Here is a 22479-nt window from a genome sequence, read left to right as displayed (position 1 = left end):
CTTAAGTTGTTCTTAAGAGGTTCCTTAAGAAAACCCTACGTCAGATTCACCAACTCGTTCGTAAGCCCCAGAATTGTTCGCAGCTGTGTTCTTACATTGATGAAAGCGGCAGGAGCAATATATATGCCATTGTTTTGCGGGCCTTGGATGGAGAAATGCCACGTATAAATATGGTGGGGGGGGGGGGTTACTAATTGATGGCATGTTTCTAATTTACTTGATTTATCTTAAATCATTGGCACATTTAATTTATTTTAGAATTTAAATTCTTTGTAAATTACCAAAAATATGAAATAAAGAAATAAATGAATAAATATGACAGAATGATCACTGTAATATTGCATTTTATTGAACTACACAAGAGAAGAAAACACAACCATGCCAACATTTTCGGCACTGAAATGTGCGTAAGAGTACTCCTGAGTGTTCGTAGGATTTGTTCTTGCCTAAGAAAAAATCCTAGATGAGAAAAAATTCATGAATGCCACAATCTTCGTAAAATCTTCGTAAGTGGGACTTGAGAACAAATTTGTTCGTAAGAACAGTTCATGAATGAGGCCCAGTGCTCTTTACGGAATGTCATCACCTCAAATTACATTTTTTTTTTTTTTTTTATAAGGAAAATGTAATCGTTTGTGTCTCTTATTTGTCTTTGCAACTCTACAGTTTCACCACTGCCAACAAAACAGACCACTGTGTGGACCCAGCGGCCACATGGCTCCCAACGCGATTCGAAAGGTTACAAAGGGTAGGTCTAATGTCATGCTGCAGATTCTGTTTTGTTTTGCTCTAATATTTACATTCCTTTTTTATTAATTGCATTGCAGTCCTAGATTTCCTGTTCCCGCAATAACAATAGCCCTTTTTTTTTTTTTATCACATGTGGCTAATCAAATACAGCACGAAAAGGATCGATGTGAGTTCATGTCTAATTTCCGATCGAATCGATGAGCCTGACTTGTTTCTCCCCACAGAGACAGATCTGTTGCTACCAGCTCTGACGGGCTCCTTAACAGCCAGGAGGAAGAGGACGCAACGTGAAATCTACACGTTTACTCATTTTGGAAGATCAGTGTACAACTTTGATCTATTTATTACATACCGAGATATTTACCATGACTTTGGAATTATCTCACTGTACAGCTATTTACACAAACCTTGTAAATCTGTGGGGGATTTCAAAGTAAAGTCTGATAAATTCTTTATGTTTAGGGAACAATGTCTAAAGGCCAGATCAGGCAGACATGTTGACATTTTTATGCAATAGAGGACTTTTAGTGTATCAAGTAGAAGTATGGTAATATTTTGTATTTTTGTCAATGAAAAGACCAAAGCTGATGGTTTTGTGTATGGGCTCAGTCAACCTCTGAAATATCTATTGTTGTCCAAAATGATTAGCATTATTAAAGACACTTAGGCGAGGTCAGCTGTTACACTCTTTGTTCTTTCATGTTGGTGAAAGAAATAAATGAAAACTGCAGACATGATCTTTGCATTTTCAAAGGTTTTTTTTTTTGCCAGCTGACGTCCAAACAGCTCTTAGCACTTCCAGCTGCTGACGCTACCTATAGCAACCTACCGTCTTACATGATGGCCCTGGTGAGCCGGTCACCAAGTCACATTACAGCAGTCATTGAAAATCAGATCTGATGTGCGGGAATGGGATTTTGACACATCGGCGTGTGACAAAGTGCTAAACTACGAGCACCTGACACAAGGACACATGATCAGAGCATGAAAACAATATTTTTTTTATTTTACGCCTGTAAGGGACAAAAGGAACAAAACAATCGAAGCAGTTGAGACCGCTTTAATTCCACATCTTTCGTAGTGGATTTAAAGGGCAACTCCACCAGGTTTACAGATTAAATTGAGTAGAGTAAATCAAGAAATTGCCTTCAGCTATATCACTCAGTGGCTAAATTGCACTGTGGGTCATGTAGGCAACAGGCTGTGAAAAGCGGTCCACTGGCAATTTGTAGGATTATATGCAGCTTCCTCTGGAGCCATAAAAGGCTTTATAACATGTTTCACATGTGCGAGACCTGCACACCTCTGAGACCTGTTAACACCCTTTATACCATGGTCTGGGGGAATACTTGATTCTGATTGGCTGCAGGGTGTCCATTAACCCCTGATATATGGACACCTACTAAGTAGTTCCAGTCAAATTGACAGTTCACCGCTGTAAATCAATGCGCTAGCTGGCGTATCAAATCTGAATATTTTATTTACAGCACTGAGTTCAGTCCGTCAGTCCTTCAGTGTCTTATCCTCTGAACACCACAGGGTGGCGACTGTAACACACAAGCTGCAGAAAGTTCACTTCCCCTCTAAATTTACTGATACGCGAATAATCTCACGTCCCGTTTGCTGTTCAGCTCTCTGCTTCAGGCTGCGGCCACAGTAACGTTACACACGGACGGTCATTTGTTTGTGAAAATCTTGATATTGATTTGGGGACAATGACATGACTGGATAGTTAGCTAATCGTATTAGCTAGCATACTGTCAAATTATATTAACTGTCTGTCAAACGTATGCAATGTTATTGACTTTGAATCTTGCTAGCATAGCGTTAGCTTTCTGGCTCATGGCTGAGTGGACTAGAATATCTCCCGTTGCCAAGTCGTATCTATGATCCGTCCTATTTGCTGGAGGAGTGAACAACGTCTCCGTTGCATAAGAACCTTACGGGAGAGTAATGATTGTTCCAGGTATTAGTCAAACCCTCAGGCGTTACCAGGGAAACTAAGTTATGGCTTGTGAAAAACTTTATATTTTGATTGTAAAACGCATGAAAATGTAAATTAATGGTCCGAATTTATTTTCTTTGGCAAGTGACCATGGTATAAGCGGGATAATGCCCGACGAGGTGTCCATGAACAGAAGTTAATGGACTTCGCGGAGGCAACCGTCCTCCGCGCCTCCGCGTCGTCCATTAACTTCTGTTTATGGACACCTCGTCGGGCATTATCCCTTACCCAATGTGAAAAATTGGTGGAGTTACCTTTTAACCGTTTCATGCAATTGTAATACCAATAGTTGGCCAGCAGATGGCGCCATTGTGACTGTAGCAAATGCTCTAAAATAATGAACAAGTTGGCAATTCACATGTCTGATACAGAAAGCTTCAGTTCGCCCATCATCAGCTAACAGAACTGGATCAATGGATTAAAAAAACGGTTGTTTTTTAATCCATTTTTAATGAGTGGCTAGCTCTTTACTGGATCTACTCTCTTGGTCCCTCAAAATAAGAACAAAACAATGCACGTAATGTGTTAATCTTCCAGCAGGTGAGATAAAAATGAACACACCTATGCAGTTTATTTTAAATAAAAAATATTCACTGAAATGCCAAAACAACATCTCCATATATTATACACTTTATCTTATTTACACAAAGGGTCGATACAATAAGCGCCCAGAAACATCAGACAAAAAGGCCGCAATGCAGCGCAGTGTCTTCCTGAACATCCTGAACCCTCAGAGCACATCATCATCCTCATCGTCACTCTCACAGCACTCTTCGCCTCTAATGTGCTTTTGCGGGACTCGTGCCGTCAGCTCATTAACAACAAACTGTGCGACGCGTCAAGTTCACAGCAAACGCCGCCCTTGCGGGTTTTTGAAAACAGCGAGCTGTGTTGCCGTAGCGGGTCAGGGTTTGGTGTCCCCGTCCGCTTGGCTCGGAGGAGGATCGACCAGGTCCTTGAATCCCAGTTTCTCCAGAGGCTCCTTGGTCATCAGCTGGCTGGAAAACACGAGAGAACAGAGGGAAGTATCCGGTTCTGATGAAAAGCAGCGTGAACTAACTCCCGTCAATAGATTTAGGGATTCTGTGCTGTATGACTAATGAGGTCTCTTACTTGTCCATGCGGCACTGCAGGTAGTCTTTGGACTGCAGTCGGCACTTGGAGTTGTCGAAGCTGTTCTCCCTCAGGCATTTCATAAACGTCTCCTTGAAGGCTTTACACTCTCCTGGAAGAATAACGAGGCACTGTCAGCATGAAGGTCCAACATGTGGGTTTCTGCTCAGATATGTCGCAGCCTGGCATAAACTCAGACATTATTCCTCTGATCCCCTGTTTATACATTACTAATTTAGTATGGATTTATTGTTATCTACCTGAGTAAGGCTTGGTTCCAACCACTTAAGATCATTTCTTTTACGACACAAGTTTTTATGTCATTAAAAAAAGAACGTTGTGCATCAGCTTGGCTGCTGTGCCTCTTAAGTGTTCCTATGGCACTCGAGTCAAGCATCTGCATTCCCAAAAAAGTGAATGATGTGAAGACACTTCCTGCTGCCCTGAGGGTTTATCCTGAATCCTCAAACACTTTTCGGAGCATCTGGAGGAAGAAATAATCCGTCTGCAGCACAGTATAAAAACAGTTCACACGTTTCTCAAGCTGTGCCTCTGTTTACTGTCCAGGTGTGTATAGATATCACTTAGAATAATAATACAATCAATCATATTTTGATGAAATATAAAATATTAATATATAAAATATAATATGAATAAAATATATACAAATATTTCTGGCTGCCATATTTGTCATTTGTATATATTTATTTTTGTAGACAGCTTTGTTCAGTAATTTTCAAGTCAGTTCGTGGACTGAACGACATAACAGGTATGGGGAAGATGAAATGAGAATTGATTATACATTGACACAGTGTGTAATCGGTTTGCAACCCTACATTTTGATTATTTTAACTCCTGCATTCATTTTCTTATTAACCTCACTCAGTAAGTAAAGTCAATAAGAAACGTATGTTCACTCCGTTCCTACCTGTTTACCAGCTACCTACCTGCTCAGTATCAAAAAGTCTCAAGAAACCAATATTCCAGTATGACAGTGGACATCACAGGGTTTGATAATCCTGACTTTTTATTTATTTCACTGTAGCATTTCTCTCCTGTTGACCTAAAAACCTTTATTCTACTTGTCAAAATACACAAAAAAGGGCAATTTCGCCGCTTTTTTCATGTCTAGACTGCACGAGAACAGGTCCAGATCAGAAAACACTATATATAAGACTCATTAAATCCATACTTCTTTATCTTAGAAAGGCTAAAGACTCTAAAATACAGTTTAGGATTTGTGAAACTTTTATTGAAAATGCTAAAAAAAAAAAAAAAAAAAAAAAGGGCCAGTTCACAGCTGTTTTTATGTTTAGAGCACATCAGACCATGGCCAGGATCAAAGTGTTATCAAGTCATTTCCTGGGATTTTAAACAGTAGACATCTTTGTTTGGAAACTTGTGGTTATCAATGTCACTTGCATGTAATGCTAATATACAGGAGACACTGACAGTGGCTCAGTTAGCAGTTGCATTTTAATAGCAAGAAATATCTGGCGTAAAATGTAACAAATATGTCAAATGCTGAGAGCTGAGAGATAAGAAAAGGTAGTTTTTAACCACTCAGTGTTCGTCTCTGCCCTGCTAAACAGACAGGAGGAGGTGTCGCGTGAGACGAGAATGAGTTATTTAACCGGGGCAGAGCCGACATGGCGGGCTGCGTGTTAGCTTACCGAAGTGATCCAGAGGGAACGAGCCTTTATCAGGAGCCCGAGGTCTGAAACTCTTCGACCCGAAGTTCATGGCGGTCGACATCTTTTTTCTGCGTTTAAAGACACAAATTCGTATCGAGCTGCGAGTCCCGTGGTCCTCCGGTGAGATGTCAACAGCAGCAGGCTTGACCCCGGTGTCGCGTAAATATGACGTATTGTCTCAGGGCCAGCTCGGTAGACAGACATTAGTAGTCGAGCAAATCGCATCGACCATCGATCAGGTTTTCGACAGAAGTCCAGCTTAGAAAAAAAGAGATCTCAACAGTTCGTGTTTCATTTTGTCTTTGTGAATTAATATTTTTTTTTAACACGTTATCTCGTGGACACAACTTGATGAACAAGGATCAGGTAAAGACGAGGAAAATAAATTGATGTTTCGATTCTGTTTTTATTTATATTTTTTTTTATATTTATTTGTTGATGTTGTTCGTATATGACAATTTGCTTGGAGTTGGATTATCACTGGATTAAACAAATTGTATTGGATTTTATTACCAATGAAATCAGTTAGACCCAATCAGAATTAGACCTACAAACTAAAAGTGACCAGTGATAGTGTAGGCTACTATAAAACAAACAATACCCAATGTATAAATGAATCTTCCTCTGGCTTCATTTTCCTCCTCATAAACTAATAACGCAGACGTCTGGTGGACACCATCTGATGAGAAAGAACCAGTGATAAAGGACAGTCCTGAAAGAATATAGGTCAACCGCACACCGAGGCCTCCTGTGAAAGCATTCTTAACACCATCCTCTAAGAATGTCATGTTGAGAAACCTCTCACCACGAACTGCAGCTTAATAATAGAAACAAAAACATAGAATTGTAGTAACTCAGTCATGCAAGTACAATATCAACTGACTCACATATTTACTGTTTTGATTTCTATTACACGTTCATAGTTCAATTCATATGAATCCAGTTCCTTCCATGTACTTTTCCTCTTGAACTTAGGTCTTCAGTTGTTTACTGTTGTACTGTTTCATTATGGATCTGCAGCCGGCAGCACTTTTAATTGCACCAAAGAAGATATTACCCACGAATGAAGGTTTGACGTTTTAATACTGACATTTTAAAAAAAGATTTAAAGGAAACATCTTAAGTGTTAGTACTGTTGTTGTTGCAGATAATGGCTTTTTTCAAAGAGCTGTAGACTTCTTTTTTTTCATGTTTTGGGGATGGGCTCTGATGTTCCGGCGCTCCACCGCTGGATGTCTCGCCTCCATTAGATATGAGAATGGATGGAGGCGAGAGAACACAGACAGACAGGCAGGGGAGGGAGGAAGGAGGGAGGGAGGAGGAGGAGGTGGTGGTGGTGGTGGTAACATATAAGCTTGATTATCATGCAGTGAGTGAGAGTCGGTAATAGAGCGATCACTGAGAGAGAGAGAGAGAGAGAGAGAGAGAGAGAGGACTCCTCCAGCGTCGGGCTCGGATCGCTCAGTCCCGTCCGCTCTTTCCCTCCCTCCTCCACTTCAGATCGGAGGTGACAGGTGATCGCTCGGTCTCGTCTGTCTGTCTGTCTGTCTGTCTCTCTCTCTGTCCATCTGTCTGTCCGTCTGTCTGTCTGACTCCCGGCAGCGGATGTTCTTGGCCAGGCTCCTTCTTCTTCTTCTTCTTCATCTTCTTTCCACCGCGGTGAGGCTGGACGGATAGAAGTCACCATGGCGCAGGAACCGGAGGGGAACAACCGGCTCCTGCAAGACGTGCTGGTCAGACCGGGCAACGATACGTGCGCGGACTGCGGCAATCCAGGTAAGCAAAAACAAATAAATAATTACATTGAAAAAAAAAAAAAAAAAAAGCTTCCGAACCCCATCCGAACCGGGTTCCCGTGCAAGCCGGTGCACGGAGAGCCAACTGGTGCTTGAAAAAACCCAACAAGTCTGAGTGAATTCCAGATATGATGACAAAGGGCCCGGCCAGGCAGGACACATGCACCTGGAGACAGCCTTTTCTTTTTTTTCTTCTTTTTTTTCTTCTTTGCAGGTGTAATGAGGCTGAGCAGACATGGACTCCGGACTGAGCCATAAACACATAAAGCAGTGTGTGTGTGTGTGTGTGTGTGTGTGTGTGTGTGGCTGTGAGGGCGCACAAAGACATGTCAACTGCCCCCCATCCACAGTTATTACTGTTGTTACTGACAGTGTGTGTGGTGTCATCATCGTGCTCCACAGTGTCAGCAGCCTGCTCGGTAATTACCGGTGTGTGCATTTTTTGTTTTGTTTTGTTTTTTTGATTCACATGTTTGTTTTCCATTCACAGGACACTCATTTCACCTGATTATCCTCTATTAAGCGGCCTCATCCCCTTTCTCCCTCTCTCCATCCTCTCCCTCTTGTTAATCCTCTCCCTTTTTACCCCCCCACCCCAACCACCACCACTACCACCCCTCCTTTTTCTTCTCACTGAAAATGGCATTAAACCAGCTAGCGGCCACAGAGGCTCCAGTTTCGGGCCGTGCGCCCAGCGTTTGGAGCCGAGCCGGCGCCCAGGATGCCTGTTTCCTTGGCCCCGGCTGCACAGCTCCTCAGAGAGGGACTGGCTGTAGTGGAGCAGCTTTTTTTTTCTTTTTTATTCCGGGGAGCCAGAGGCACCCTCGCAAATTTAGACGGCTTTGTCTGAGTGGAGGGAGGACACTCGAAGAGGGATTTCGTTTTGAACCGCAGAGGTGTTATCTTGTCGAGGAATAAGCAGAGATGCGGCTCGCGTTGGGGGTCGGTGCTGTCTGTGTGTGTCGAGCTTAAAAGTGTCTGAAATTTTTATGTGGCCTTTTTTGCTCCTTGGTACCACCAACTTACATAATGCATTCCAGCCTGTAGCCCGGTTCGTAAAAGCTTTTGCACAAATTGTCGGAGATGCCCAGTTTAAAAGATGGTTTAATCTGCTGGTTTTTAGCGTTGGCAATGGATTCAATGGATTGCCATTGAATTTAGTAGAGACAACTGTGGTCCCCAAAGGATGAATCCCAGTGGCTTTGGTGATTCCCTCCAGTTTCCTGTAGCGTCACCAGCAGGTTAAAGTTTTTACCGATCCTGTGAAACGTCAACATGACGGATTGGCAGAAAACTTGGAAGCGCGTGTTCATGGTTCCCAGAGGATGAATCTTAATGACTGAACAAGTGAAAGGTCTTGACAGCAAGTGAATGAGTTCCCATGTAGTTTGATAGAGATATTCCTGGCCCCCACAGGGTGAATCGTAATAACTTTTGCGATCCCTTAATTCCTCCTCTACTGCCATCATTATCTCAACACTTTAACCTGTTCAACAGCCAGAAACTGTTGGATTGATTGTAATGAGATGAAGTAAAGACATTCATAGTCCAACGAGGATGAATCCTAATGATAAGGCGGTTCCCTCTCTCTTCCTCTTGCAACAGCTGATCCTGTGAAATATCTCAACATCAACATGATGGATTGACTTCAACAGCAGACAGCAGCATGGAGACAGGTGACAGCGTCACACTGGTTGCCTCTTCGTGCGTTTAACTTCAGTCTTTCATTGTAGCTCGGTTTAGACTGAACAATATTTGAGCACTGCTCGAATGGAGACAGTCGGAATTTATGGCTAAGCTCTGCCGATCGGAGCTGGAGCTGATAAACACCTTGAACTACTGCAGAGTCATTCCTCACTGAAGACAAAAGCAAAACGTTACGAGGTGTCAGTGGGCTTAGTCTCCAGTTTGGAAGTGGTTTTTAGTCTTGTTTGGGGAACACTGGCGCAGTCACCTCTACCCACATATCCTTATTGAACCTTTGGGATCCATTCTTTTGATGTAGGTTCTTCAAACTGTTGTCCAAGGATCCACAGTGCCTGGAGGAAACATTGGTTCCGATTGTTCCCCTGCTGTGGTCGTTCATGAGTTTTGCCCGGGCAGAAATGCCACTTTCACCTTTGCAATCATTACATAATTTAGCCTCGGTGCAGCGAAGGTGGGACTGTGTTGTGGAGCAGTTGCGGAATAGTCAGAGAAGAGTGGTAATTGCAGGGTGACTGATCGATCACAGCTCAGAATATCTCAGCTTCCAAAGTGACTCATGCACGCTCTCTCATCGCTCAACAAGTGCTGAGATTGCCTTGAGCAAGGCACGTCAAACAAAACTGATCAGCGGTCAGGAGTACAACTTTGCATGAATCCGACAGCTGCTTTCTCCCAGATTTGCATGTGCAAACGCTGGGCTCAATCTGTCAAATTTCCGGGGAAAGCAGACTGAACAGACGAGGGGTGTTTCGGACGGCCATCCATCAAGCAAACCGCTATCTCTCTCCTCCGCTTCTGCTACCAGATCAGGCATTCCTGGGCTCATAATTCACGTCTCATAATGGTTAACATATGAATTATTGATGCTGGTTTCGGCAGCTCCTTCCCAGATGGGGACCGGATCTTATCTCAGTGGCTTTTCCAGAAAAAAACATCACAGTTTCATTACAGCTCAAAATACCACAAATCATCTCAACACAGCAAAGTAAACAGACAAACATGTACCGGACTAGAGCAGATGGGAACTACAGTTACTAATGTTCTTTAAGGTATTACGTACGTTTAGTAGGCTGTAACAGGTAATGTAGGTCTGTTGAGATATATATATATACATATATATATATATATATATATATATATATATATATATGTATATATATATATATATGTATATATATATATATATACAGAGAGAGAGAGAGAGTGTAGGATGGTAGAGACTGATATATGATTGACATGGATCATTGATGATTGATGTTAGCATGGTCACGTTACTCTTGAATTAGTTTTTTATTCTGAATGTTAACTTGCATAACCCTTCTAGTTTTTTTTTGATTGGGGCTAATGACAGTGTACCTTTGCTTGTAATTTGATTACATGACCCTAATAACATGTAAAGAGTTAGTTACCCCTTTCTAAATATGCAACATACAGAGCAAAAAAAAGAAAAAAGAAAAAAAGAAACTGACTTCTTCAATAATATAAATAAGGTGGTAAACGATAGCCTCCCAACTCGGGGGTTAGAATCTTTCCCACAGGTCGCATGGTGCAGTTATTTTTTGGATAAATTTCTGAGTTATTTTCACAATTAATGGATTAATCATGTGAAAACATTTAGAAAAAATGGTCATCACAGTGTCACAAAGCCCAAAGTGATGTCATCATAAATCATAAATGACAAAAAGAGACACAGTAAAAATGTGCATGTAAGAAGCCGGAATCAACGAACGTTTGCCATCTTCGCTCGAAAACATGACTAATAATGACATTTTAGTTCCCATTTTCCTGTTAAATGTTCCTGCAGACCACAAATATGCTGAATCTTTCCATTGTTTTTGCTCCGGTTTCACATTTCTTTAGGTTCACTTGACATACTCGATTGTGTGTCGTGACGATGCTGTGCTTATGGCCTGGTCGGGTTTAGGCGCACTAGATGACGGTTAGGAAAAGACCATGTTTTGAACGGTCTGCTTCTTGCGAGCCACAAACGCTCCTCTTGTTCAAAGGATCTGAACTGTGGTCTGTAAAGCCCCCGACCAGCCCCTCCACCTCCTGATAGTAAAGTCAGCTCTTGTGAGCTTAACGTGAACTTGATATGACAAGTATTGTTGAAATTTCGATGTGATATGTGTCAGGATCCCAGTTTTTTATGGTCTCGTTTCCTGTTTTATTTTGAAATTGTCCCAGTCCCGTTATCCCTCCCAGTGTTTTTACGTTCTTTGCCTCAATCTACCTGCTCTTCATCCCGTCATCAGTGTCTGTATGTAGTTTTTGTCCTCGCTCTTGTCTTCGTCAGTTTGTTCCGTGTCGCTCCGTTCTTCCTTGACCTTTAATTCTGGCGGTGGGGTTGGACGGCTTAGGTCATCCTTATGCAAAAAACTCAGTTTCCAGTTTTGGGGTCAAAAATGTTTTTGACTGGTCGCACGGCTGACAACGCGGAGACAGAGATGCATTTGAAGATTTAGCTGGCCTAATTGTGGACATGCTCTCACACACACTACAGTCAACAACAACCACCAAGTGTGTTAACAAAAAGACAAAACGACTAGCTTACATGGCTACAACAAGTTTACATTAACCAACCAAAAATCATTTAGACGTGACTGTTGCAATGTTTGGTTCCCAGTCAGAAGCATCACAACAGTCAATTTATTTTTGCATTGCCGCATTAGCAATGAAGGGGCCGAGGACCTCTAATATGGCCGCTGCTGCATTCCGTCACATGAAATCCCTCCATTGTTTCTGAATCTGCAGGGCGACAGAGGAAAGGACAGACTATCACATCATCGGCGGTGACCCGTCTGTCCTCCCTCACCTCCGCCTTATCTCCCCATCGCAGATACAGCATCCGCTAGGCAGACAGAGAGCCTGATCTAATTGGTCTGCAAACGCACAAATTGGCCGACACGGCTTGGGCATTATTTGTGCTTAGTCATTCCACCTCTGCCTTCCTTAGCTTTTGCCTTTTTCTCCCCCTACCTTTTCTCCGCCTGTGTTCTCAGACGAGACCGCTCAGAGGCTGAGCTGGGAGCTTATAGGGCAGGGTTTTTTTTTTTTTTTCTCTCCGTAGCTCAGCAGCGCTGTGGTTCTGCCCTTCGCTAAGGACACACAAACGAGTTATTTCCTCCAGAGAGAAGCCTCAGCAGTCCTCTGAGGTGTGAGGAAGGTGTTTGTTGAAAAGCAGAAATGGCAGGAAGGTTGGGGGGGGGGGGGGGGGGGGGGGGGGGGGGGCTGGGTGGGGGTAGGCTCCTATGGAAGCCCGCTCATGAATTTCTGTACGATTTTCCAGTGATATATAAAGGGAATGTTGAAGAAGCACATTTTTTCTAATGCATTTTCCCAATGCAACATCAGTGTCCTTGTAGAAGCTGGTGACATTCAGTCGAGCCCTGACCAAAAAGTGTGGTTGCTGTGCAGGTTGAGGCGAATGTTGCCTCGTTTCATGTGCAGTCGAGTAAGAAAATTCAGTGTCGACTAACGCTCGTAGGCACAGGTTTCCCGGCCGTAGCTCAGCTACTGCATTAACTTTCGTGTGTTCCCCGTGCGGTAAACTGACTGACACACATCATGTCTTTTTACATAGCCAGCGTCACCGTCTATTTGGGAAGTAGTTAATGTGGGAGTTGCACCTTAAAGGATATGTTTACCCAAAATAAGAATTCAGTCGTTATCTATTAAACCTCTTGCCGATGGAACAAGCAGCAAAATCAGCAAAAAAACACAAACATACAGTGGTTCCACACAGCTCGTCTGGCGTCGTCCAAGTCTCTGCAAGAGATCCCAAACTGATTTGAGAACATATGATCTACATCCTCGAGTTGTGGTTGAGCACATGCACCCACTTCGGACGCGCCAACTCCTTCAGCTGAGCAGCTACAGTGATGAAAGGGTGTAACTTATGTCTTTTCAAAACAGGCTTCCGGACACTTTCCTTACACCAGATGAGCTGCATGGTGCCATTTTTTTTTATGTTTGAATCTACTTCAGTTGTTGAGGAGAATGCTGCAGGAGAAAGGCTCTGCAAAACCTCACCCGGCTTCCCATCTGCATGGTTGTGAGCAGATAATGGCCGAACTTTACCGCTGATACGCCGATCATAGCTCTGCCTTCCATCACCGTGCCATGGGAGGGCGAGAGCAGTCGATTGTGAATATGACTGGATGTTTCTGGCTAGCTGGTCGCCAAGCAGCTGATAAATGAGCCGCTGAATGTGAAGCGCGAGCGAAGCAGCTGATGCCAGTCGGCTAACGCGAGCAGGACCTCGGTGCTCAGCTAATGCAGTGCTCCGTTTAAACATGGAGATTGCATGATAGCACTCATGGTATTTAGTATTTAAATATACGGTACTCCGACCAATCAGAAGGAATTTGGGGCTCAGTGTCTTTCCCGAGGACACTCAACATGTGGACAGGAGGATGTGGGGATTGAACCCTGTGATTAGTGGACGAATCGTTCTACCTTATGAGCCCAGCCCTGTGAGTGATTACCATATGACTTATTCGAAGGGGCGTAAGTAGCTAATTACATCTGTAATCAAGACATTTTTTGGGGTGCTTCTAGGGTGCTATTTTTGCAGCCAACAAAGCTATCCGATCAGGCCAATGAAAACCATGCGATGCAGAGAAAAAGCAGGAAACTCTGCAACTCTGACCGTCACCACTGATTTGGAGAAACGGAAACCTTATTTGATTGAAAGTCCTTGTCAGCGCTTGGGATTAAACACAGCAGGCCCGATGTGTAACGCAGATGTATTTCACCTGCAACGCACATCCCTCGCACACAGGGGATCAAACAGGACGCGTTGTGAGAACCCGCCGCGAAACAATTACCAACACTTCAACAGATTCAAGGAGAAGCCTTGATGCGTGCGCTTATTTAATGTTCACTCTTGCGAACGCATTCAGTCTGAAAAGTCAGCCTTTGGAAATGAAGGAAACCTTGATGATTTTCTCCTGAAAGCCTTGGGCCCTTCGTAGATTCAAGTTAAGGCTAAACACAGGCTGCGTCAGATCTAAAGACTATTACTTCTGCTGTGGATACAGAATACTCAGCTAGTGCCTGAGGGGGTTTTTATGCCGAGACATGAGAGGGTCACAACCTCAGCTGGACCCGCTGTCTAGTCATTAACCCTGATGACGACGCAGCCGCTGACAGGCTGATGTGTAAAAAAAAAAAAAACGTCCAGACGTGCGAATGAACTGCAGCAGATGCAGAAAAGTTGCCTGCGAGCGCCCACGGGCACAGGGGCTGCCATTGTGTAAATGCCCCCTCATTCATTTATCCTGCATCTGCCCCGCAGTAACGCCACAGGCGCTTCTTTCTTCAACCTTGTCAAAAGCTCTGCTGTTTCGGGGCCCCGCAACTCCTGCAAAGAAAAACCCCCTCCACTTTCCTCTCGACGATCCCTTGGAGATGGAGCTCTTTGACGAACGCACCTTTTTCGCTGCGATAGTGCATGTGTTGCTCACAGTGAGCCTGTTGAGAAACATCTTCTACCTCAAGGAGGAAGCCCTGTGTGTGTGTGTGTGTGTGTCTGCTTGTGTGTGTGTGTCTGCTTGTGTGTGTGTGTGGTTAGTTAGTCATGCAGCCACAGTAATCTCCATGAGTGCTGTCTGCTCCTCTGTAAGGCCTGACTCAGACAGCGATGACTTCACCGCTGAATGGCCGGTTGTGTGGTTTTTCGTGTCAGCAGGGTTGTGTGTAGGTGTCCACTCGCCTGCGTGTGTGTTGCTGGCTAAAAAAGGACTTGTAACGAATTTTTTTTAAAAAAAGGAAAAAGACAAGAGTTTTGATTTCTTCGCGTCAAGGCACCATCTTGTTGCCTGATCGCGATCCAGGGTTACTAAAAGATGAGTCGGCAGTTATTTACTCAAGTATTGCCTCCCTGTCTTTGGTTTAACGGAGATCAATCGCGGGAAGATTATCGTAGACGGCAGCGACGCCGCCCTCGGGGGGATCTTGTGAGCGTTCATCGTCTCTCCGCATCATGAGGAACCCACGCTCTTCCTCCCTTTCCCCTCCTCCTACATCTCCTCCTCATCTCTGAACCTCTCCTCCGCCTGCTTCCCTCCGCTGGGCTCCGTGGCATCTCCATCTAGGCTTTCTCCAGCCCCAGGAGGACGGGGAAATGCAAGAATAGTATTTTTTTCTTTTTTTTCCCCCCACCCCTTGAGAAACTACACACACTCGCAGTGAGTGCATGTGTGTGTTTGGCTGCGGTGCGCCACGCTGAGGGCCTCCTTGTGTGAGAAAAAGCAGCTGCAGAGAGAGAGAGAGAGAGAGAGAGAGATTGATGGGCGGATGGATGGATGGGTGGATGGATGGATGGATGGATGGATGGTGAATAGGGTGATTTTTGCCTGTTGAGGACATGGAACACTCAGTCATGCCACAATACATGGGGTGATACATGCATGGAAAATGTGACAGGCTGATATCAGCTGTTTATTAATCATCAATCACGTGACAATATCTGGTCTCAGAAACGCAGTATTGATAGGGCGCTCATGAACTCCATCGTTATGAACCAAGAAGCTAAAGAAGACATTGGTATTTGTATGTTTTTGTTTTTTTTTGGAGACAGCAGTGATCGTACTTGGACTAGAGGCTGGAGTAGGGACCATAATGACCATAATTTGCAGCACCAATATTACGCTGTACTAAAGAAGCTAAACAAGTCGAGTAAAGAAGCAGGGACATTTTCCCATAAGCTTCCATACATTCTGACTTCTTCTTGAAACCAGTGGGGTCGCTCCCGGCTGGGCATTAGAGAGAGTGCAGGTTTAAGGCACTTTTGCAATCGCGTCGCTTTTCAGACCGAAAGGCTCCGTCCACTTATTACATTGTCAACACTTTTGGTAATCCAATAAGGGTTAGTGATTTGTATGGAACGGATGGCAACGTAGCTCCAGCTAGCTTACTAAAGGAAAGACATATTGCCTAGGGCAGGAATGCTGTCATCAGCATTGGAGAAGGTGTTTTTGAGACCATCACCATCCAATCCAGGAAGTAAGAGAGCTGGAATAAAAAACATTTCCTGGCTAATGTCTGGTCACAGGAAAAGGAACTGGACAAAATGGGAGTCAGGCTGGCAAAACAGGTGCTGCTTACATGCAACCCTATGCTATGTTGTGCAGTGATGAATAAATGACATTGTACCTTGTTTTAGCAACACGGCTAAGAGTCTACTGGGGCTTTAGCAACTCTGCGATGATGTATTGTTTCAATTGCTAGCATGCTCAAAATGATAATGCTAACGCGCTGGTTTTTAAGCAGGTGTGATGTTTGCCGTGTAAGCCATGTTATTTCAGCATGTTAGCATTCTAACTTCTACGCTTTTTAGGGTCGTAATTTGGTCATAAGCCAAATTATTTGACAAATAAAAAAATATGACCTGCTGAAGGCCCGAACACCAAATGTATTATCTTTCATTCTGTCTGGGGAAATGAATGTGTGCACCAGATTGCGTGCCAATCCATCTGGTGGATGTTGAGGTACTTCACTGGATAAGTGTTAACTTGGACCTGCTAATAGAAAAGTGAATGGAATCAGTAGAGTCTGTAGGCTTCGACCAGATTTGACGCCAATCCATCTGATATGTGTTGAGATATTTCAGTCTGAACCAAACTGGTGGACCAGTGAGACAGACCAGGCTAAAAATAGCAAACCTTCACTGGTTCGAGCTTTATGAATATGGGGACTTTTTACTCTGTTTCGATATTATAGTGAGACCAACTCTTAATCTGACAAATACAGCTGACCCAGAGCTCACACTCAACACGGTGCCAGATAAAGGAGCCCACATTTCACACCCTGTCCTTCCTTTTGTACGCTCTTTTTGGGGGTTTTTGGGGGAAAAAAGACAGATAATTCTTAGATTATTAGATAATTCTTGATTTAACAATTAGTGTAGATCTCTGTCCCTTTTCTCCATGATACTGCACTACAGTCTACAAGAGCTAAACGACCGCAAAATAGAAACGGCAACAAAATGTGGTGCACAGGCTTGTTAAAGCTTTTTTTTTTTTTTTTAGTGTTATTGAGTCATTGGCAGGTTTGCCAGTATGAAACAGGGACAGATGGACATCTACAACTGGACATTAACTGTAATTAGTTTGTTGTTTGGATTTAAGCGAGTAATTAATTATGTTGGAGTCGAACCAGCAGGCCATATTTGAGAAACACACTGAGGTAGGAGAGTAATTATTTCTCTGGGTGTTTTTTATTTTGTATTTTTTTGTGATTTGTGAGCGAGAAAGAGAACGGTGGCACTAGCTTCGCGTGTTGGGTTTTGGTTGAAACCGTTCCGCTAATCTTAGTTTAAGGGTTAGGCTACTTTCGGTTGCCAGGTTTGACTTGAGGTAGGGCTTGAAGTGCTCTGATTTTCAAGCAATATCAAACGGAGCGACGCCTGCGAGCTAGTTCAGGCGGACAACTGGAGCTGTGGCTATTTACACATGGCATGCCCATGTCTACATACATCTACCAGACCCGCCCTGTCAATTTGGCGCCCACCACCCCAGCATCCACCTGTAGGCTCCGACTGGGGGGGTTCTAGATATTTTGCTAATGCACTCCCTGCAGCCATGTTTACATAGAGATACTGGGGCGCGATGAGATCGGAGCTTAGACGCCAAACTCTAACCGTGTTTTGCCGCTCTAATAAACATTTAAAACGTGAGCTGTCGGACAGAACTGTTTTAATGGGCAATAATACTAATTATTTATATGGAAATGTGTTTTTAATCTTCTGCCAGACATCATTATAGGCCAAACAATTACGTGCTCGAGACGGATTAAGTGGCAGTTAAAACAAACAGTTCTCACAGCCTTCAAAGAAAATGATCATAACTTAACTACGGAAATTAGTAGACGGATTAACTGATTGTGGAATGTATTATTAGGTCTATGAATATTACCTTTTAATGTCAGTTGCAGTCAGAAAAAACACAAATTTCATATTCTCGAAAATAGAACACACATTTTTCCCTGTATATATATAAACAAACAATAAGCTATTAATTGAATTATTATTTTGACAAACACATTCCTCTATATTGACTAAACTCCACCATATTTACTTTGTGTACAGATCTCGGGGAGTGATAAAAATAGTATAAAGCCATCTGTGGCTCCAAAAGGAAGCTGCTCTTCATCTGATAAATTGCCGCCAGTGATGTCACTCAGTGCCTAAGTTGCATCGTGGGTAATGCAGGCGTCATGTCTTAAAAATGTTCCGATGGACTCATTATGGACAGTCTGAAAACATATGGTCCAGATAGAGCAGAATCAGAGATATCGCCTTTTTTTTATTCCACGCATTCTTCTTCCTTTTCAAAACCTGGCACCTACATTACCCACAATGCAACTCGGCCCCTGAGCGACACAAACAGCTTCCTCTGAAGTTACAAAAAGTTATATAGCCTACTACTTTTATGTCATAGGCAGAAGTACTTCCCAATGAACCGTGAACTGACTTTAATATGTCAAATTGGTGGAGTTACCCTTTAAACAGCTGACTGTTTCAGCTCTAGTTCATAATATTTTGACCAGGGTTGCTTGCCATTGATCAGTTAGCTAACGTGCACCCTGAAAATATTTCAACCACCAATCCGATCATTTCCGCCAAAAGGGCAAAAGAATAATCTGCATTTTCATCTTTTTCTTCTTCGCTCTCTAATTTTCTGACACTTCTCACTGCGCCCTGCCGCCGTCTCCGACGCGCTGCATCTCCGACTTTGACGTCTTCATTTTCACCGCCAGAATCAGAGTCTGCGTGCGATACAGTGACTCAGATGTACCTTTGCTGAACACCCACGGATGCTGCTGCTGCCGCTGCTGAATCACATTGCAGGGAGACAAACAAAAAAAAAAAAAAACAGTCTTTTTTTTTTCCTCCCTTTTTTTTTGCACGTTCTGTCTGACTGCTGATGAGACTCAGTGTTTCTGGCGCTGTAGTCAAAGCGCGCGTTGCGTCACATGCTCGCGTCAAGCAGCATATGGTGTGTTTAGAGACGATGCGCAGGTGTATGTGTGTGTGTGTGTGTGTGTGTGTGTGTGTGCATGCACAACGGGGTGTTTTGTGCTCTCCTGTTATCTGGTCTCCTTTTAAAGTACAAAATATACCGCATGGGCATTAAAAAAAATGCGAGTGTGTGCGCATGTGTGTGTGTATTTTGTGGTCTGGCGATGCAGCTAACCTGATAACTACCTCGGCTGACTTCTGATCAGATCTCAGGGCGGTCTGCTTCCTGTCAGGAGGCTAAATAGGATTTCCCCCAAAATCACATTTTGCCGCCCAGCTCTCCGTTACGAGCGGGGACTCGCTCGACCAGAGTCCCCTGTAATATCTGCTTCATTTACTCTGCTCCTGTTACCTCTATAACACTGCCGGCATCAGCACTTTCAGTATTTATAGCCTGAACCGTGAGCGTGGTGTTCTCTTTGTTGCAGCGCTTTTATGACAAGATTTTCTCACCCCCTCCTCCTTTTTTTTTTGTTCATCTCTCCTCCATGTCCACCACCAACCTCCTGCACCGCTTTGCCTGATTTCATTTCCTCTCTCTCTCTCTCTCTCTCTTCTTCTCTCCCCCCCCCCCAAAAAAAAACTCACCTCCCCTCTGTTCACCTCTCCCTCTACGCTATCCCTCCTTCACCCTCCTCCCCTCTCTCTCTCGCTCTCTCATGCAGAGCCGGACTGGGCGTCGCTGACTTTGGGTGTGTTCGTTTGCCAGGCCTGCTCGCTCCTCCACCGGAGCATCCCCCACATCAGCCGGGTCAAGTCGGTGCAGGACACGTGGGATGCCAGCGACGTGGAGGTAAGGGCAGTGATGGCAAACATCCGCCGCAAAAACACGTACACATCCTGAATAAAACAGCGCTTTCCCCCCCGTCTCTCAGAGGACTCCTGACAGTTGATATTTGCCTGGTATCACCTCACCTTATACCCACAACCGAACGCAGATATTTCAATCGTTTCGGATTCTCATAAATAGCGTGGCTCGACTCTGTGAATGCCAAGTGTTCAAAATTGCCATACAAGGCTGGCTCTTTCGCTCTAATTGTGGGTGATTTTCATTGACTAAAATGTCAACCAAGACAAGGGGAAAAAAAAAAAAAAAGATTTTCACACCACTGAGGTGTACATCCTGTTGTTGAAAAGCAGCAGTAGTCGTGTGGGGGGGGGGGCCCACAGCGTTTAGAAAATAGAGGTGTGTCATCAGCGCAGAAACCATAGTAAAAGCAGTGTGTGGTGATGGAGTACAGAAGATTAGACAGCAGGAAGAACAGGGGAAGTTCGCCCGGACACCGACATGCAGAAAGACCAAGAAGCAGCCGATAGACTGAGAGAACGTCTGGTGTCACCGTTTTCTTAGAGAGGTTTTCACCCTTGCGTAAAAGCTGCGCTGTCCATGCGGTAGAAACACACAAACGCCTTCCTGGCCGGAGGAAAAACAGAACACGGGCTGTGGTTTTCCCCCTTTTTGCTCACAAGGTAGAAAGCCCGCAACACCCAGAATGCACCAGAACAATGACCACTCCCCGCTGCGAGTTGGGCGGTGCTTGTTTTCTTGCCTCGGCCCATTTTGAAACAGGACACAAAGGTAAGGTCGGGCCCACACCACAGGAGCTGTTTCTAAGCCTGATTTGCCCCTCCCGACAATCGGAGGAGAAATCTGGGCAGAGGGCTCGTCGTCCCGAATCTGGCGCTGTGCAAAAAGGAAACAAAATCTCCCTCCCGGCACCTCTGAAGCACTTTATTTCTTGTTTGTTAAATCAGTGTACAAAAGTGTAAAAACAACATGTGGGTTTGCAGGGGTTTTGTGTGCCAGACTTCATCTCGGGTGAGACAGGTTGCCGGGCAACCGGCAGAGACTCCAGGAAGTTGCTAGTATCAAATTCTCATTTGACTCTCTGCAGAAATAAAAAGAAAATGGCATATGTCCCCAACTGCTCCTTTAAGAATGATTGCAGAAGTGGTCATCGCGTGAGGCCAAATGCCGAACATACTGACGGGTGCATAGTGATGTGTATGCAATGCACATTTGGTATGTGAATGGTCTGAATGTGCAGACAATAGAGACAAAAAAACATCGAGCATGGCGCCCACGGTGGCTCCAGTGTGTAAAAACTGCATTTTATGTGATGCTGTTGCTATGGAAACGGCCCAATCAGCAGACATGTTCTTATCAATATGGCAGAAATTCTGCTTGATTACACATGCTGTAGGTGCGGATCTTAACTGGCACTGCCGGCTGCAGTTTATTTTATGCCCGTATGTCAGCGACCGGGTTTGGGAAAAGTGTAGAATAGGTTCCAGCTGGGATCAGAGTTTGCGTCGTTTGGTTTAACACGGCCGATATCAGTTGGTTTAAAATGCTTTGTCGCCTTTCTCCGGACATGTTTGGTCCCCCGCGCACCACGATGATTTTTTATCTCCTGAAGAACACTGATCTCCAGCTGACCCTGACCTCCGACCTCCCTGTTTTTTTAGAGGGAGCACATTTCCTCACAGGGGTCAATATCATTCCGTCAGCGAGGCCGTTCGCGCTCTTCCTCCCGCGTGCCAAAAAAGAAGCCGAGCTGCAAGAAGAAATCTGTTCAGCAAGAAATGGGGGTTCTGTGCAAAGTATTTGTTGACATTTTTTGAGGCTGTCATTTGTAATACTCGACAAAAATGTGCCGTCGCTCTGCAGGGGAAGTGTGAAGATGTCCTTTGCATGGATCATGTCAGTGCTTTAACACCACCGCTGGGTGACAAAGAGGACTTTGGGGGAGGTGATGCCGGTATGAGTCATGAGGAAAAAAGACGGGAGGTTGAGAGTGTGAGAGGACAGTAATTAGGATGTGACGGGGATTTGACTTGCAGGAATAATACAAAATAATAAGATAATTGGACCGGATTTGGTTGAAGTTAAGGGGAAAAAAAAGGTTCTGGCCTTCCTTAATTTTGGTTTTGTGAGAGTTTAGGGGTTTTGAGGTGCCAGATTTTTATTGTCGAGACGTCTGGAGCTGCTGTGGTCCCACTTCAATAAAAATACCTGCAATGAGAGGAGACACTTTCGTCTAACAGCCACAGTGTTCACTTTATCAGCCGCACCCAGCTAATACTTGGAAGGAGCGTCTGGAGTCCAACAAGGTGCCACAATCTGTCCCACGGGAGTCTTTGCATCGTATTGACTTGCAGTGAAAACTTGACTAAGTTCCTGCTGACATTTGCTATTCCCTCTCATCATAGAGGTACCCGGGATGTGACACCTGACGGGAAGTCACTGTCAGAGAGCTATCACAAGATCAGTCTGTCTTTCATTACTCTGAGGAGAAACTTCACGGATGGTAAAAGCGTTTTACAGCCAAAAGAGATGACAGTAACCTTAACGGGAGGTGAAAGGACAGCAGTTTGGGGAATTAAAAA

At 44.2% G+C, this 22479-nt stretch overlaps 2 protein-coding genes across 2 annotated transcripts in view; one reads left to right on the top strand and one right to left on the bottom strand.

Moving 5' to 3' along the window:
* Positions 1-3273: 3273 nt before the first annotated feature.
* On the bottom strand, positions 3274-5757 carry cox19 (cytochrome c oxidase assembly factor COX19). The gene is made up of 3 exons (XM_030399769.1): positions 5542-5757; positions 3869-3980; positions 3274-3753 (listed from the first exon to the last, which is right to left on the bottom strand). The coding sequence occupies exons 1-3, from the start codon at positions 5621-5623 to the stop codon at positions 3660-3662; spliced, it is 288 nt and encodes a 95-aa protein (XP_030255629.1). The 5' UTR covers positions 5624-5757; the 3' UTR covers positions 3274-3659.
* A 1157-nt stretch (positions 5758-6914) lies between these two features.
* The window catches only part of LOC115570936 (arf-GAP with dual PH domain-containing protein 1), a 32977-nt gene continuing 17412 nt past the window's right edge, over positions 6915-22479 (top strand). Inside the window, exons 1-2 of the mRNA XM_030399768.1 lie at positions 6915-7338; positions 19755-19882. Of these exons, the coding sequence (XP_030255628.1) occupies positions 7248-7338; positions 19755-19882 (219 nt within the window). The 5' untranslated portion in view covers positions 6915-7247. The remainder of the gene's footprint in view (positions 7339-19754; positions 19883-22479) is intronic.

This window comes from Sparus aurata, chromosome 20, assembly GCF_900880675.1.
Source record: "Sparus aurata chromosome 20, fSpaAur1.1, whole genome shotgun sequence".
In the NCBI taxonomy this organism is placed as follows: Eukaryota; Metazoa; Chordata; class Actinopteri; order Spariformes; family Sparidae; genus Sparus; species Sparus aurata.
Note: the sequence above shows the minus strand (reverse complement) of the source record. Positions and strands in the feature narration are given on the sequence as shown.